Consider the following 20,043-nt stretch of genomic DNA (forward strand, 5'->3'; position numbering starts at 1 on the left):
AGAGCAGCGCAGTAAATTAGGCTCCATTCAGGATTTCTGCTATTGACAGTTGTATGTGTGCTAGTACTGTGTGACCAGAATACAATAAAAGCGTGTTACAGTCCGTCAGTTAGGTTCTTTCTTTCCACAGAGTGCCTTGTGTCTTTACTGGTGTGTGTCTAGCAGAATATAAGCCCTCCGAGCTGCATTCCTTCACTGCGAGTAACTGTCATGTTCACTAACTCTGAAACAGAGTAATCCCTGGCTTGCTGAGATTGTTATTCAGAGAATGTGATGAAAGAACATTTCACAAGGAAATATTTGCACTCTACTCTCTCAATTTTAATATGCGGCATGTCTGGGATTGACAACCATATTTACTACCAGTACTGACTCAAATTAACAGGTTTGGACTGAATAACATCTGTATGAAAAGGGAACCAAAGTCAATAACTACGCCTGAGGATTGTATTCTGCTGATGTGGATGTGGCCATCTTTTTTCAAGTGTTTGCATGATTGGAAATGATCAGAAAATGGCCTTCCAGAGTGTGAGATCAGTCATATTACTGTGCCAACATGTCATCACTATTAAGTTAAGAGGAACATCATGTTGTTCTCATCAGTAATGTATCACTACAGTGATGCATGTTCACTGCTCTTTCAAAGCTAGGAGTGGGCTAACTTCCTTTTTCCTCTCGTTAAACTGCTGATGAAGAAGGAACACTTCTATCCCAGGGTGCACCTGGTGTCCTGCGATTGGTTGGTTTGCTTCCTTACACCTGGCGTTGGAGTTCAACGCACGTATATGATCAAGCACAAAAACGCTTATACAAAGATCGCAAAAGGAAATGTCCAGGAAATGACCTTCACTAGAGGTCATGGTAAATGGGGCTTGGGGGATTTCCTTAAAGCCACACACACACACACACACACACACACACACACACACACACACACACACACACACACACACACACACACACACACACACACACACACACACACACACACACACACACACACACACACACACACACACACACACACACACACACACAATTCTGTTGTTTCTATCACCTAATTATGTGGGGAAATAATTCAGTAAAAAGAAATTAAAATCTACTTACAGCTATTACGAATACTTAATTTAAACAGATGTACACTAACGTTCAAATGTTTAGGGTTGGCAACACTTCTGCTCACCAAGGCTGCATTTATTTGAGTAAAAAATACAGTAAAAACAGTAATATCATGAAATTATTTAAATATATTTTAAATTATAATTTATTTAAGTGACGGCGAAGCTGAATTTTCTACTTCAGTTTTGTGTCACGATCCTTCAGAAATCATTTTAATATGCTGATTTGGTGCTCAAGAAACATTTCTGATCTATTTTGAATAGATCTGTGCTGAACAGAAGTTGTGCTGACAAGTAATTTCGTAGTAACGGTGATACTTTTTTCAGGACTCTTTGAAGAATAGACGGTTCAAAAGAACAGCATTTATTTTAAATAGAAATCTTTTGAACATTACAAATGGCATTATTGTCACTGTTCATAAACTTAATGCATCCTTGCTGAATAAAAGTATTAATTTCTTTAAAAAAAAAACTTTTGAACGGTAGTGTGTATTAGGAGGAAGACTAAACTAACACATACACATGTCTCTCACTGTCATCAGGTTCTTTCTGGAGGCCAAGGCTTCTTCCTTCTAATCATACAGACAGGAAATCTGGCAACGACTCTTTTGTTGGGAATGGCATTGCGCTGATAATATCACAGACAACTCTTCTGAAGAGTAGGATAAAATCATACTGAGATTATGACGACAAATATTATGATAATGATTTGAACTGTGACATGACAAACATCTAACATGTTACTTCTGCTTAGACACAAAGACAAAGAATAAATAGGCATAAAAGCTCTCACAGATACCACTATGAACGGAAATAGAGGATCTTTTCTTCTGAAAAATATTTTCTTTCATTTCAAATTATATTTTAAAAATGAAAATTGCATGGATGAATTGTTCACAATAAGTTCTCTAATATGCATTTAGAAAATAGGTAGGATGAATTTTAATTTCATGCCTTTAAACGGATAGCTCTTTAACTCGCCATTCAAAAACGATGACTTTCTTTCTTCCGTGGAACATAAAAAAAATTTTGTTTTGAGAAACGTATCAAGTGTTTTATTTTTGTTTGTTTTTTCATACAATAAGTCAATGGGCTCCAGTTTGGTTCCCAATGTACTTCAAAATATATTTTGTGTTCCACATAAGAAAGAAATCATACAGGTTTGGAATGACATGTGAGTGAGAAAATTATGAATTAAAATTTTTGGTTGATCCAAGTTCAGACCATTCAAACAGGTCAAAATGTTAATTATTTTTGCACAGAGTTAAGTCATATTATGCAACTATAAAAGTGAACAAGTTGAAAAAAAGTTGCTTTTGTCAATCAAAGTTAGTGTCACAACATCAGAGTTGCAGTCAAGCCCAGCAACGTGTGTAGGACCACAGAGACGTATAATTGATGAAAGATGTGTCAGCTCCATATGGTTTACATTCATCTAAGCACACTACTACACTCCAGAGAGTGTGGATGACGGAGGTAGAATTCAATCTTTCCCATGGCACGTGGACTGCTCATCCCCAAAGAAACAGACCATCAACAGGAAAGATTCATGGAGACACAACCCTGTTTGTGCACTGACATCATTCATTTAAAATCAATTCATTTTCACAAAAACACTAGCACTTTAAACTTTCCGAGAGTCGCTATATGACTAAAATCAGAGTCTTAAGTCTGAATTTCTGTCTGTCTTCCTCTCTCTATAATCAGCGAGTTTCATCTTAAACATCTAAGAACAATAGACGGAAGGAAGGAAGCCTGGAAGCACCAAGATGTGAAGAAGTAAAACGGAGGAATTCACACCCATACAAACACACACACTTACACTCAGGAGTAAGTGGGGGTGGAGAGCAGAAATGACGTGTGTGTGATCATATATCCAAGAGGTCAGCAGTCATATACGGTTCAGATATTAAAAACTGATTCATTAGTTTCGTTCACATTTGTAAAAAAAAAAAAAAAAAAAGAAAAAAGAAAAAGATTCTACAACCAGCAACTAAACATGACTGAGTGCACTGAGTTGCAGCTAGTTGAAATTTTCTTACTTTCTCTCAGCCTCTGGAGTAGACACCTCACTGCTGAATCCAAACGACTCCTGAGGATAAAGACAACACTGCGGTTAATTACTGACACACACACATATACTTTAATTACTGATGATAAACAAATCAGTGTAATTTGAGCATGCAGTCAGCTGATTTATCACTGAGGGGTCGTGAATGAAAGCGTGTTGTGTTGTAACAGTGTGTTATAGTGATGGCTGCAGGTGTGCGAAGGTCTGAAAGCAGATATGCACTGCATTGTGGGTCGACTGACCTGGATGTCTGAACTAAGCTCTGAAGAGTTGATGCTGGTGTCTGCTTTTTCCTGGAAAACACACCAAAAAAGGAGGGGGGTTAGGAACAAGGAACACAAACTGCCAATAATAAAGGGCCACACGGCCATATGCCAGGAGCTTGCTTGTCATAAAGAAAGACACACCCTCTGCCTCCTGCACACACACACACACACACACACACACACACACACACACACACACACACACACACACACACACACACACACACACACACACATCACCTGAGGTGCACCGAACCCGCCAGTCCTGTGCAGCTGCACAAATCAACATGTGGACTGAGCCAAACCTACTGGAAATACAGCATTCAATGAACCCTGTTACAAACCAACAAGCCTCAATCAACACCATACCATTATACAAAAATAATCAGAGGACTGCAAAGCACTTATATGCATCTTATCTTTTCATTAAGATCTCTTTTGGTCACATTTGTTCTGTACATTTGATCTAGGTTTAAGTGTATTTTTCCACTTTATACACGCCACAATAAATAAATACATTCTTGTTCAAAATTTTACATTGTTGTAAAAGATGTGTAATTACTGTAGATAAATACATTTGACCTAGGATAATAAATTAATAAACATAAATAATCTCAGTCACTGATATTTTTAACACTGACTTCAATGTGATATAGACCTGACTTTAATGTGATATAGACCTGACTTTATTTAATGTGATATAGACCTGACTTTAATGTGATATAGACCTGACTTTAATGTGATATAGACCTGACTTTATTTAATGTGATATAGACCTGACTTTAATGTGATATAGACCTGACTTTATTTAATGTGATATAGACCTGACTTTATTTAATGTGATATAGACCTGACTTTATTTAATGTGATATAGACCTGACTTTAATGTGATATAGACCTGACTTTAATGTGATATAGACCTGACTTTATTTAATGTGATATAGACCTGACTTTATTTAATGTGATATAGACCTGACTTTATTTAATGTGATATAGACCTGACTTTAATGTGATATAGACCTGACTTTATTTAATGTGATATAGACCTGACTTTATTTAATGTGATATAGGCCTGACTTTATTTTATGTGATATAGACCTGACTTTAATGTGATATAGGCCTGACTTTAATGTGATATAGAACTGACTTTAATGTGATATAGACCTGACTTTATTTAATGTGATATAGACCTGACTTTAATGTGATATAGACCTGACTTTAATGTGATATAGACCTGACTTTAATGTGATATAGACCTGACTTTAATGTGATATAGACCTGACTTTAATGTGATATAGACCTGACTTTAATGTGATATAGACCTGACTTTAATGTGATATAGACCTGACTTTAATGTGATATAGACCTGACTTTATTTAATGTGATATAGACCTGACTTTAATGTGATATAGACCTGACTTTAATGTGATATAGACCTGACTTTATTTAATGTGATATAGACCTGACTTTAATGTGATATAGACCTGACTTTATTTAATGTGATATAGACCTGACTTTATTTAATGTGATATAGACCTGACTTTATTTAATGTGATATAGACCTGACTTTAATGTGATATAGACCTGACTTTAATGTGATATAGACCTGACTTTATTTAATGTGATATAGACCTGACTTTATTTAATGTGATATAGACCTGACTTTAATGTGATATAGACCTGACTTTATTTAATGTGATATAGACCTGACTTTATTTAATGTGATATAGGCCTGACTTTATTTTATGTGATATAGACCTGACTTTAATGTGATATAGGCCTGACTTTAATGTGATATAGAACTGACTTTAATGTGATATAGACCTGACTTTATTTAATGTGATATAGACCTGACTTTAATGTGATATAGACCTGACTTTAATGTGATATAGACCTGACTTTAATGTGATATAGACCTGACTTTAATGTGATATAGACCTGACTTTAATGTGATATAGACCTGACTTTAATGTGATATAGACCTGACTTTAATGTGATATAGACCTGACTTTAATGTGATATAGACCTGACTTTATTTAATGTGATATAGACCTGACTTTAATGTGATATAGACCTGACTTTATTTAATGTGATATAGGCCTGACTTTATTTAATGTGATATAGACCTGACTTTAATGTGATATAGGCCTGACTTTAATGTGATATAGAACTGACTTTATTTAATGTGATATAGACCTGACTTTAATGTGATATAGACCTGACTTTAATGTGATATAGACCTGACTTTAATGTGATATAGACCTGACTTTAATGTGATATAGACCTGACTTTAATGTGATATAGACCTGACTTTAATGTGATATAGACCTGACTTTAATGTGATATAGACCTGACTTTAATGTGATATAGACCTGACTTTATTTAATGTGATATAGGCCTGACTTTATTTAATGTGATATAGACCTGACTTTAATGTGATATAGGCCTGACTTTAATGTGATATAGAACTGACTTTAATGTGATATAGGCCTGACTTTAATGTGATATAGAACTGACTTTAATGTGATATAGACCTGACTTTAATGTGATATAGACCTGACTTTATTTAATGTGATATAGACCTGACTTTAATGTGATATAGACCTGACTTTATTTAATGTGATATAGACCTGACTTTAATGTGATATAGACCTGACTTTATTTAATGTGATATAGACCTGACTTTATTTAATGTGATATAGACCTGACTTTATTTAATGTGATATAGACCTGACTTTATTTAATGTGATATAGACCTGACTTTATTTAATGTGATATAGGCCTGACTTTATTTAATGTGATATAGACCTGACTTTAATGTGATATAGGCCTGACTTTAATGTGATATAGAACTGACTTTAATGTGATATAGACCTGACTTTAATGTGATATAGACCTGACTTTAATGTGATATAGACCTGACTTTATTTAATGTGATATAGACCTGACTTTAATGTGATATAGACCTGACTTTAATGTGATATAGACCTGACTTTATTTAATGTGATATAGACCTGACTTTATTTAATGTGATATAGACCTGACTTTAATGTGATATAGACCTGACTTTAATGTGATATAGACCTGACTTTATTTAATGTGATATAGACCTGACTTTAATGTGATATAGACCTGACTTTATTTAATGTGATATAGGCCTGACTTTATTTAATGTGATATAGACCTGACTTTAATGTGATATAGGCCTGACTTTAATGTGATATAGAACTGACTTTAATGTGATATAGACCTGACTTTAATGTGATATAGACCTGACTTTAATGTGATATAGACCTGACTTTATTTAATGTGATATAGAACTGACTTTAATGTGATATAGACCTGACTTTATTTAATGTGATATAGAACTGACTTTAATGTGATATAGAACTGACTTTAATGTGATATAGAATTAGAAAATTTTGGTTGAGATATTTTTTGACCACTTATGTTCTCTAAACCAGATCTTATATTAAGTTATTTCTCTTTTATAAAAAAAATAAAATAAAAAAATAATTAAAACTAATTTTAACAGTTGTCAAATGATGTGATTAGATAAATACACAGGATCTTGGATAAAAAAATGCCTTCTGTGTATGTCATAAAAGTATGACTGTGTTAAGTTCAAATAAATATTTTTAGAGGGGTAACAAGCCTGTAAATCAAGAAAAACATGCACTTCACATGCAACCTCATTGTGTAGGAATCTTGCCACCCCAGGATGTTTGCTTGCTTTTTTACTGGCCACAGTCTTTGAAGCTCAGGCCTGGTAAGTGCCCTGGCACAATGGCATAATCGAGCAGAGGTTAAGCTCGTCTATTTTTTTCTTTTTTTAACAACCCTGAATTATTGTGCAGCTTATAAGCCACACTATAACTATCAGCGCAGGCTGATGTGAACTACGGGAAAATCTATTGTGTTTCCAGTATATACTCTTTACCACTGTTTACTCATTCACAATGCTCACTTCTCAAATCTAAGACTTCTGCTCATGCCCTGACCTGTGAAAGTGTGTGCATCAGCAGTTTAAAAAAAGTTCCTAACAGCTCCAGGGTTTCTGTAAAATGAACTGCGTTGTGCTCAATTTGGAGATTCCTCGTTTAGACAATAATAAACTTGACTTTTAGTATATCAGGATCATATCATAAAATAAAAATTAGCATGGGAGAGTCAGAAAAGGTTGCTGAATATAGTTCAGATAGCATTATGGTAGTTTGGATGGAAGAGGCCCTCTAACACAACCACCTGGATCTGATCACATATGGCCTAAGGCTTACTGTCTGTGTTTGTGGATGGTGGACAGCACTTTGGAAAATTTGTGTCCAGACTCTGTTATCACAGTAGTAATCTTCAAGCCTCTTTTCCTGCAAGTGAAGCACTTTCTTTAGAGAGAAGCACTGTTTTAGGCCAGGAAGGCTGTTTGTGTGTGTTTTGTCTCTATGCCACTCCATCCGTCTGCTTTAGCGCTCAGTGGTGTGTTGGTAAAGTCCGGAAGTTTCTTAAGTAGTAAATCAGACTTTGTGCTGTAAAAGTGGACACATCCAGAAAAAAAGAATTCACTTACTCCAACACACAGTGGTCAAATTGAAGTTATTCCTATATAAACACACACACGTCTGTGTTCTGTATCATCAGCAGCACGGCATCACCAACTGCTCCATACCCACTGGGCACATGCTTACATTGGCACACACTGAACCATGTGTACACACTGCTGCTGCCCGTGTCATCCAAAACACATATCCACACAACACGACACACAAAGAGATGCTCTGTGTCTGTGTGCACTCACTGACACAGTACTAAAACACAGCCTTCACAACAGCACGCATAATAGCACAGTTCTAGACTAGACAGACACTGTACCTCTTGACATAGTTTAGTTCAATGTGTGTCAATGTTTATACCACTATATATGGTATACGTCTAAGTGTAGAGCTAAAAGACAATCACTTAACGACTGGCTATATAAAGTATGTTGTGAGGCACAGCAGCTGGTGGTTGATAAGTGACTGTGTGTGTCTGTGATTGTCTAGGCATGACTGGATTTGACCTCATGCACACTGAAGATGAATTTGATTTAATAGGAGGCACACTGTCACTACTGTATACACTCACACCCATATACAGATTAACAGAGTGCACGCTCAGTAGTTATGAGATGTTGAAGCATAATAATGCAGCCACTGCCTAAAACTAAAAATTATTTGACAGTAAAAAAGGTTTGCTGTTCTTGTTTGCAGGGCTGCACACTTTGTCCAAAAAGTTTGCGATTATACATCCATAAAGCTATACAATAATAATATTTTTTATGATTATGATTTAAAAATTATTATTTTTATTATTATTATTATTATTATTATACTACAAAAAATAAACAAAATTAGAAATATACAACTGTGAGATTTCACTGAAGAAAAAAAAAAAGTATTTAAGAAAAACAATAGAAAAGAATTATAACTATTGAGCATGGAACAGCATTTGCTGCAGTCTGATCAGAGTGACCTGACCTGACCTGCTCAAGTGTACCAAAAAAGAAAAGAAAAGAAAAAAGTATCGTGCTTCACTTTAAAAGTATCATGCATTTAAAAATCTTTAAATTTTGTGATTTCTATTTTATTTTGATTATTCGTGCAGATTAATAAGGTAGTTGCCTATGTATGTAGGCAGGTCGATCACTAGGTTTTGGAACAGCTATTTGTCAGAGAACGAGATATAGACTGACAGAGATGTGGCAGGCTGGCTGGCACAGAAGCATTGGGGGATATAAACAAACCAAAGGAGGCTAATGAGGTGTTTTACACACATTCATACAGAGTCTCTGTGTGCAGGGCAGGACACACACAGTCAGGCTGGCAGCAAAAAGGCCTGTGTGGTCAGCTCATGGGGAAAGCCTTGGCTCTTATTGCCCAATCAGGTTGAGTAGCAGGTAGAGAAAGTTTCCTTGTAGAACCAGACCAACCATTCCTACTGGTGTAACACAAACAAAACACACACATATAACTCACAGTGTGTAAAGCTATGTGGGGACAATATTCCATCATTCCAGCTACGTGGTTTCTACCTGGAAATACCAGTCAGGGGGAGGAAAAAAACACACTTTTAAAACAGGTTAGTGTAGTCTGTGTCGAGAAAGAATTGGGCAACAGAGAGCTCCATATCTTTGCACATCACCTGGCGTTCGGTGTGCGTGTACGTGGGTTCACCCTTAAACAAAGGTTCACTTCCATAACATGATCTACTTTCAGACCAACAGGAATTAAATCAAATTGCCACAACATGCCTTTGAGTAAGTCACAGCAAGTCTGAGCCTGAGAAAGAGAATAGACAGAAAGGCTAAAAATCATTAAAACAAAGGGTGTGTGTCAGAGTCTTGATTGAAATGAGTCATAAGAGCAATTATGAAATTAGCTTGTTGAAGTAGAACTCCCCCAAACCTTATCAAGCTCAAGCTACTTGTGTGAAGTGTTGTGTAGTAACCTGTGCATTAAGTTTTTAGTAGCATGACAGCCGCTCAGCTGTTTGGGTTTTGATCGATGAGATTGTTAAAATGCAATATCTTGAAATATTTAAAATAACGGTTTTCTATTTTAATATATTTTAAAATGTTATTTATTCCTGTCATGGCAAAGCTGAATTTTGAGCAGCCATTACTTAAGTCTTCAGTGTCACATGATCCTTCAGAAATAATTCTACAATATTCTGATTTGCAGCTCAAGAAACATTTCTTAATATCAATGTTGCAAAGATGATACATTTGTAGGATTCTTTTATGAATAGAAAGTTGAAAATAACAGCATTTATGTAAAAGTCTTTACTTTCACGTTTGATCAATTTAGTGTCTTTGCTGAATAAAAAGTACTGATCTCAAACGTTTTGAATAGTGAATATGCAAATTATATAAATAATAATATTAGTAAATAAAATATGAATACAGTAATTATAAATACATTTTACAAAACCTGATAGCTTCAGTATAATTAGGACATTTTTGTTCTTAGCTGGTAGTGTAACTTAACTGTTGCATGACTTCTTATTACTCATATTAATGGTTAATATTGTCTAAAGTTGAAATCTACCAAGAGAAACATTCAGCCTGATGTTTTCTGTTTTTATTCCTTCACAATTGATGCTCAAGCTAAGACCCAATAAAACACACTGCTTTCCACAGCACATTTGTGTGGCTAAGAGACTCTGTCTGGCAAGTGTCTCTGTAGGAATGGCTAAAAAGAAACATGGCGAAATTGCAGCATGGTTACTCTGTTCTATGTAAAATGGGGGTTTATCCATTCAACACATTCAGTAGAGGATGTTTTCTTAACTCATTGTTATCAGGGTAGCTCTTAGAAAAGCAGAGAGAGATAGAGGAAGAGTGCTGAGCAAATGTGGAAGCCCAAAACGACCCAGTCAGCTCTGTTCAGATATCTGAGGAAACGAAACCGATATCAAACCTCAAATTGAACTTGGGAATGTCTAGGGCATTTGAGTATGCCTCAAACTAAACCAGAGAAAAGAAACAGAGAAGAGAAAGTAACAGACAGCTTCAAATAGCATATGGACTTCACCTCTGTCAGAAAGGAAGAGGATGGCAGTGAAGGGGAAACCATGGGCCTCATTTGATGCCGTTCAGGATAATAGTCCTTCACTGTGGATTCTTGCATGTGCTTAGAGATTCATTCTGTCTAAGTATGAATAGGCCACAACATTCATGCCTCACTCACAATAGCCTTCAGTGTTGCCTCTGGTTAAAACCGGTGACCTTTCCCCTCTCTAGGATTGATGGAGAAAGCGAGGGCCCATCGCCAACTTGGCCTCTAATACAGGGTTACATGCCTTTGGAAGAGAGGTTAGTTGGGTGACAGTGTTTATGGAAATTAGTGAGAGGATACGAGGAAGATAAACAACCAGAAAGAACAGAGAAGAGACTGAAAGACAGGCAGTAATAGCATTTTTTTACTTTTTGAAATCTCAAAAATGTCAAAGGTCACGTAAACGTCATGTCTCTCAAGGCAAAGCTGAAATATCAAGCTATTAATATGGCCTTTAAACTACCAAACAGAAAGAGGATAATCACCTGTTACTGCCCCGAGACTGGACAGCAGCCACACTGCTTGAAACACAATGGCCCTCATTTATCAAAAGTGCGTACACCAAATTTCCAGCGTACACCTGGCGTACACCCAAAACCACGGTGACTTTGAGATTTATCAATATGGACGTTGGCGTACGGCACGCTCAAATCCTACGCCAGCTGAGGAGGTGGTGTACGCACATTTTGAGTGCGGGAATGCGCAGAAAAACAATTCCTAACACCACAAAACGCACTGACAAACTAAAAGATATAATATATTATGACCCACTGTAAAAAACAACAACAACATAGTAATTATAAACTTCAGTGTTTATTTTTGTGCAACATGGACTTCAATGTTTAATTTGTGTGAATTTGCCAAAGCATTTCAATTGTAGGCATATGTATTCCTTAAGTTGCGAGCCTGTGCGCTTTACCTGACGATTCAAGCCTTGTTTATACTTTCGCCTGGCTCCGCAGCGCGAGTCTCCGCAGACTGCGCGCGCACCTCCCCAAACGGACGAGGCGTTTATACTCGACGCGCTCGCCGTTGTACTATTCTTTGAAACGATGGTTAGGCCAGGGTTAGGCCCGGCAGGTATGCACGGACTGGGTTTAGTAATGAAAGGCTTTCAATGACCAAAAAAATAATTCAGACTGACAAAATAATAAAAATGCCATTCTTCTTATTTTAAATAATAATAATAATACAAATAATAATAATAATAACGAAATTCTTCTTCTAAATAACAATAAGCGTCATTAATAATAAAAATCTAGAAATCAATTTTGTTTCTTTCCATTTCCCTGGTTTCGCTTTCTCTTTCTCAAAGAAGTTTCTCTTCTTTGCCGTCTTCCGTGTGTCCATGGCGTAAAATGAGGGCGTGGGGGAGCGGAGACTTGAATATATAGGGGCGTGTTATTCTAATGACGATCGATTTCAGCCGCGGCATTTATCAAGGGCAGGTATTGCGTACACCAGAATTTCAAAGGTACGCACAGCTTCATAAATCAGGCGATGAGAAGAGTGTAAGCATAATCTTACGCCAATATATACGCCCATTTCTACGCAAGATTGATAAATGAGGGCCAATGAGTCTACTTTTTTCTTTCACGACTTCTATTTTTTCCCAATCGATTTAGCCCAGACATAGTATCATGGTAGGCTAGGAGCTGTGCACATATGAAAAGAAATTGTTCCAAATTCCAATAAATAAATAAAGGAATAACAGCACATATGGAAGGACATGATATTGAGTAGATGACAGAGTTTCCAAAATCATCCGCATTACTAAACAAAACAGTTCAACTTGTGTTGAGCCCCAAAACAAACATGTTTTCCTCGCACATGGAATGCAAAACACCTCCCAGAAAATTCCCACGATTATTCATATCATCCCTCTTCCCATTAACCGAATCTCCCACCAACCAGCAGCTACTCCTCCAATGTCCCCATTTCCTTTCCACGATACTGTCGAGAATGGCACAAGACCAACAACACTAAATACATAAAGCAATGACCTACTTGGCCCACTTGACACTTCCTTCGGCCCCATTAGCCTCGGATTAAAGCCTCCTTTGACAGACAACACCCTCTGCTCGGGATTTATCCCAACGTCCTTTAATATATCATTCACAGTCAGAATGTGGAGACCTATTTTTGAACTCAATTCATGGTGAGATCAGATTCCCACCGCATGAACTTTATCTTGAGCCTTTGTTGGCGGCTATCTTAAGTTTGAGTTAATTAAAGGGGCAGATATATTAATGTAAATATAAACTTAAAGCAGCAATTGAATAATAGAAGAATCATATTCATAAACCCCACACTAAAAGAACACTGGCACTGAAGAGGAATGAATCATGATTACTAAATAAACACAGCCGAACCCCACAATGCTGATTTAGGTGGGACAGTACAGCCAGGTTTTGTTCTGTGCTCAGCCATGTATTAACCAGCTTTAGCTTTAGTAAGATTTACACAGGGCAGGGTGTGGAGCCAGATACTGGATTAGACAAGAAGATGGATAAAACCGAGAAAATAATTTAGAAAGGTAGAGTTCACCTAAAATGATAATTCTGTCATTGTTCAAAAATCATTTCAAACCCGTATATATCTGGACTTTTACTTAGCTTTTTCCATATAACAACGAGAAAAAGAAAAGAAAAAAAAAAAGACAAAAGAAAAAAATGCTGTCACGATTCCTCGATTAAATTCGAGAACTCGATTTTGAAAAATCCTTGATTGCAATTTGTCAGTGTTGATTAAACGGCAAAACAAAGTGGCACATTGCACAGAGAAGTAATTCGTGAACCGCTTTCAAAGGCTGTGCGATATATTAAAACCACTAAAAAAATCATAATATAGCATAGTGCTATTGTGAAATCACAAAGGCTGTGTTTCAGTTTAATAAATATATGCGCTGCGGGTTTCCGGGAGCAGGTTACGTGTTTCTCAGAGCTGCCCTGTTCAGAGTACATGCTGTTCCACACGACCTCAGTCTCCGCATGTGCGGTGTGTGTTTGGGTTTCCAATAACATGCAGTGTTGCGCTGTTATTTAAATGCGTGGAGCGTGTCTCAGCAGCTCGGCTAACAAACTCCATCTCTGCATATGCTGCGAGTTTGGGTTTCTTATTGCGTTCATCAGGGTACACAATGTGTTCATCGGGATTTCAAAAATATTATTTTAATTAAGAATATGTTGTTTTGAGATGTTTTGCAGTAAGGGAATGCTAATTCCATATAAGTAACAGGTGATTCTGGACACAGTGCGCAGTGGAACTCATTCATTCAGAATTCAGAGAGAATCCATCAAAATAATTCAACACAATAGCGTACCTAATGTTCTCTAAACCTTGAGAATGACTGGTTCCTGTCTGAGGCCAGTACCACAGCTGAGCATGACTTTCAGTTGTTTTCTTTATTTTTCTCAAAATCCCCTCATTGGACAGTGCCAACCCCAGCTGCATGTCATAATGAGTCCGCTGGTTTCTTAGCAACCCTGGGTGGCCCACTACCCTACATCCCTGAGAACAGAGACGCTTTGAGACGCAGACGAGAAATGCAGGGCACTGACAGAACCGCAGACAATCCAAACACGTATGGAGAGAGGGCAGGGGGTGAACACATTTGTCTTCATTTTGTAATGGTTTAAGACAAGCGTTTCCTTCTATTAGCTCATAGGTTTACAATGGCCATTCTGCAGCACCAAGTGATGAAAGAAATAACAGAATTTTGCTATTAGCTGTGCTTGTGGTTCATTGTCCCTGGAAAATAAACGGAACGGAAACTATTGTTCTAGTTTGAGACTAAAACAACTGTTGATGCAATAACATGCATGCCATACAGAGGCAACACTTTAGCATTTAATATTCTTATTTATTAAGGCCAGACTCAAGTGTATAATATATATATATTAAAAAGTATGGGCCAGATCATATGAACTTTAAGAATTAAAATTAAATGCCACTTGGAAAGCATAAACATAACTTCTGCAGAAAACGTTTCAGTACATTACAATTGTCAAAGTCACACACTTTAGTTTTGTTTATGTTGCTCTGGTCAATATGGTAGTCAGTTGATCATGTGACTCCAATGGTGGCCCTCATGAGGTTACCGCTCCATGTCAACAAGGGCTACTGATAGGACTGGAGTTTTCGTCTCATGTGAGATTACATTATTTCAAACATTTATCAAAAGTATTATTCATTTCTTTAAGGGTAAAACCTTTTTAAATGAGGAAATAAAAAGTACTGAGGGCACAACTTTAATACTCGCAAACTCCACTTGCCCCGAAAACGTGTTTAACTGTGCTGATGACTGCCAGATTAACTCATCTGGCTTCAAATGCTGAGTGAGTAAACACGCCAAGATGAATTAAATCCATGGTGAAAGCATGTAAACAATTCTTACGAATTATTTAGTGACAGAGATTTAATGGAATTGTTGGTCATTCTAAAAACCAAACACATCCACAGCTGTAGAGATGCGGGTGTACAATTAAGACTGAAATGTGCAGGAAACCTTTTAGGCTGAACATACCATGTCTAGCTCTTGAGAGACTTGCCGCTTGCGTAGTTCCTCCATCCGATCGCTGACGTCGCTGAAGTATGTGTTGTAGTACTCCGAGTACTCCTGTGCCAGGTCATCTATATTACCCAGAGAGCCATCCTGCACAAACAGAGATATAAGTGAGACAAACTTTGATGGCTTTTCATTTAAAAAAATAATAATAATAATTAAAAAGACAATTTTAAATCACATGCTTTGAAATAAATTCCATCTCTCATTATTAAGCCTCCCTTCCCACACAGCCTCAGAAACACAAACAAACATGAGTGGAGCTGTAGGAGAGCTTCATTAAAAACCTGTCACTGGAACGTGATTTTAATTACGATCGCAAAAACGGCGCCAGCCGTCAAGGACTTGACACACTCAGAACACATTGCACACATCTGCTGCGACAAGTCGCAAACGGTCACACACAAGCTGAACTAAACATCTAGCCCTCACATTCCATTATTTTCACTCCACATACAATACTCTGGGCCGAGACCATTGGATTTTTGCAGAGCTTTGTGAATTTGTGGGGTTATAATTTCCAAGCTATTGGTTTACAGTGAAGTTGTCAGTTTGTTGAGATGGGTTTCCTGTGTCAAGTATATGGGCCAAGGACAGCCCAATCTCATAAAGCATTCAGTAATGGTACACATTGTATGCAATCATTTTCATCGAAAAAAAGTTCATTTATAATATGTATTTATTTTTATATACCATTGTATGTAATATTAAATAAAATAACATTTGTTTTTTTACAACAAAGTTTTGTTTTTATTTTTGTAAAGAAAATATAAGATAACCCTCTACAATGAGAGAAAATCACTCGCATATGCAACCAAATGTCACGGGAGGCGACTAAAAAATGGATTTAATTAGCCAATGGCAAGTAAATTGTACGATTATAGTCGCCTGTAATTGAGTTAGAGCCACACATGTAAGTTCATTGCCTGCTGAGCTTTATGCACCCTGTAAAATTTCTCTCACACACACACGCACTCACAGTGAGAGATAGAGAAGCCCGCTGACTGAACTTTAGCTGACCCGATTGGACCAGTGCTGCATCATCATGAAAATGTATCATTTGCATGCGTTTTTAAAGGATTAGGCTAGTTCACCTCAAAATGAAAATTTCCTGATAATTTACTCACCCCAATGCCATCCAAGATGTTCATGTCTTTCTTTCTTCAGTGGAAAATAAATTAAGTATTTTGAGGAAAATATTTCAGGATTTTTCTACACTCAATGGACTTCAATTGCAAACCAGAATGTTGAAGTTCAAATCAATGCTGTTTCAAAGGGCTTTGGAGTGCTTCAAAGGGCTCTGCACGATCCCAGTCGAGAAATAAGCGTCTTGTCTAGCGAAATGATCGGTCATTTTCTAATTTTTTTTTTTTAATTATATACTTTTTAACCACAATTGTTCGTCTTGTGCTGGTCTCCGACGCGCCATGTATTACGTCATCACGTTGGAGATGTCACAAAAAAAAGAAGAAAATAATAATAATAAATTAAAACAAAGATGTTGGAAGAGACCTTTTTGACCCTTTAGAAAAATCCTGAAATGTTTTCCTCATTTCTTTTCCACTGAAGAAAGAAAGACATGAACATCTTGGATGACATTGGGGTGAGTAAATTATCAGGAAATTTTCATTTTGAGGTGAACTAATCCTTTAAGCAAGCTGTTAGAATTTTTGCGTGTGAAAACTGAACATCCGAAGCACATTTATACTAATCTCTTTCAGGCCTTGCACTTGCACAGACAATTCCACACAAAATTGTCAAAATGTCCATCTTGGCGAGTATCCTAGAAAATATGTACACTGCAGTATCAGTAATCAAACAACAGATTCGCTGCAATAATTGACTGAATAACTTTTGTAACTTCAACAAGGATTCATCTCTATTTAATTTAGACAGTGAAGACTATGCAGTGTTATTTTACATTTGATTAGGGTACTTTTTTCGATTTCTGCACCTAATCTTTAAAGCCTGGAAAGCACTGCTTATTCAATTAGCATCTCTGTTCTATTGTGTTTATTTGTGCTTTTGCTTGTAGTTTGATTATTTGTTCTTATTTGATTACAGAGCGTTTACTTGATTTTAATAGTGTTTGAAATTTATATTTTATATTTATCTTCTATATTTATGTAGAATTTTTCATTTGCATTGTTCTTGCATTCCATGTAAGAAGTCTGGTGAGTAAAATAAAATCAAAAATACTAGCCAAGGGCGACTCGAGCTTCAGTGTGTTCATAGAGGGTTTTAAGATTTAAGAAAAAAATAGCGCACAAGGCCTCTCTAACTGACCAGCCCTTACAACCTTCTCTGACATTTGTAGCTGTCTTGTTGTGAGTGTGGATATTCATTTGTGGTGCAGCCTGGCTCTGACTTCAGCATGTGGGTGCATTCTATTTTTCTACGAGCTCGTGACACACAAGTAACAGCGAATTACCTCAGACTGCTGCAAAAAGAGCACATAAAACAGGAAGGTCCTTCACTCAAAACCAGAGATTAGCTTCTTTAGAAAACTATCAATACCCCAGCAGCTGCAGGTGGCATGGTTTCTTTTCCTAAATGGAAGGAGTTTGTTACATTTATGACCGTGTTTGTTGCATTTCAGTTCTGGGCTAGGCTGGATCTCTCCTGCTGCTGTACTAGATGCCCTTTAAAGTCCTGATGAATGCAAAGTCAAGCACAAAGGACTTCTTCCTGCTCAGGACCATGCTGACAAACACATACATCCTGTCATTGTGTGTATAGGCCAGAGCTAGGAAAACCAGGGCCTCACACACATACTGATTGGTAAAATTTGAATTTACAGACATGGACTGATGCAATTAGGGCTGTGTTAAGATCTATCAGAATAGTGCTGAAAATAAGTTGGGAGTTTCACGTTTTATGAATAATATAACAGAATTAGACGTAAAATAGATTTTTTGCTCTTTATAAAATGTCTCTTAACCAATCCGTTCCAACAAAACTCCAAACAGATGATCTCAGAATACTGAGACTCCCAACGGAACGCTGCTCTCGGTGAGAAATTCCAGCTTTGCATTCCAATATGCTGGCCTTCAGAGTCCCTCCAGCTTTTAGACAAAACATGATGTGAATATGTGAGATTTATGTTGTTGGATGCGCAAAAAAACAATTTCTGTCAGATTGTTTTAACCAACACAGACACATTCTCCTTACTCTAAGCCATTTGATAAAAAGAGATACTAAGACTAAATAAAAACTTAACAAGAGGAACTAGGCCACAGGCTTTTTGCTGTTGCCATTAGACAGATTTTCTCAAGTACGTACTGTTGGTTGGGGTGGTGAGTCTAGCAGCTTGCTGTAATGACAGGTCAGAGGCTGTGCAGAGCTCTGAGTGATGGGTGGAAGGGCCAAAACTTTCATCCAAGAACATATTTTAATCTTAAAATGGACTCATAGCCTTATATAATTTTATTATATAGAAGGCAAAAGCATGAATTAAAGAAAAAAAAAAAGATGCACAGAGGCAGACATTTTTTCTTCATTTACAGAACTATAAAAATAAATAAACATTTTAACTAACCAAACCTGTCATTGTGTAACAATAACAACTAAGGAAAGAAAATGTATCTATAGCTTTAAATATATAAAAAATATATTAACACACACTCTCTCACACACATATACCTGTATGTATGTATGTATGTATGTATGCATTACACACACACATATACATATATACATACATATATATATTATATATATATATATATATATATATATATATATATATATATATATATATATATATATAAAATACTGTATTTTAAATATAATTTTGCAAGATCTTAATAAGCTTTACATATTTTTATTGAAAAGGGTTTAAACAATGTTTTTCATGCTTGAAAAACACTGAACCATAAACAATTATTGTACATGCAGCTGTGGAGCAGTCCTTGGGTTGTTGCTCCAAACTCATAAGCCTTTCGATCATCTTTGAAACACAAATGAAGATATTTGAATGAAATCTGGGAGATTTCTGACCCTCTATTGACAGTCCACACAACTACCACTTCGATGTTTCAAAAAAGTTTATGAAGAGATCTAAATCTAATCCATATGAAATGATTGAGCGGTCAAGTCCACATTTTTCTGAATAGATATACTTTATAAGATGGGCAGCTTTAATTTTGGCTTTTATTTGCATATAAACATTCATCAACGCACACATCAGATATGGTAAACGGAAGCTCAAGCATGTTCGCTTGATGTATGAGAACCAATGAGATTTACTCCTGTGCGTTTTCATTTTTTACAAGTGGTTGGCAATTAAGGTCACAGCTCCAAAACTTCAAGAGACACTCAAGAGACCTTTCGACTGGCTGTGAAAAACACCAGGAGAAAGATACCCAGGGTCCCTGATTATCTGCGTGAACATGCCATAGTCCTGCTGCATGTAGGCATGAGGGATCAGAGCAAT

General features: G+C 36.6%; 2 protein-coding genes across 11 annotated transcripts in view; both read right to left on the reverse strand.

Moving 5' to 3' along the window:
- The window catches only part of hpcal1 (hippocalcin-like 1), a 180,361-nt gene that overhangs the window by 144,578 nt on the left and 15,740 nt on the right, over window positions 1–20,043 (reverse strand). The gene's annotated exons all lie outside the window — the stretch shown is intronic.
- Window positions 1–20,043, reverse strand: part of LOC308698826 (SAM and SH3 domain-containing protein 1-like) — a 231,575-nt gene that overhangs the window by 24,277 nt on the left and 187,255 nt on the right. For all 10 annotated transcript variants that reach the window (XM_081379207.1, XM_081379206.1, XM_081379204.1 and 7 more), the window contains exons 2-4: window positions 15,570–15,698; window positions 3,432–3,482; window positions 3,161–3,210 (exon numbers count right to left, since the gene is read on the reverse strand). In XM_081379207.1, the coding sequence (XP_081235333.1) occupies window positions 3,161–3,210; window positions 3,432–3,482; window positions 15,570–15,698 (230 nt within the window). The remainder of the gene's footprint in view (window positions 1–3,160; window positions 3,211–3,431; window positions 3,483–15,569; window positions 15,699–20,043) is intronic.

The sequence above is a fragment of the Scardinius erythrophthalmus genome (genome assembly GCF_964197995.2).
Source record: "Scardinius erythrophthalmus genome assembly, chromosome: 11".
NCBI lineage: Eukaryota > Metazoa > Chordata > Actinopteri > Cypriniformes > Leuciscidae > Scardinius > Scardinius erythrophthalmus.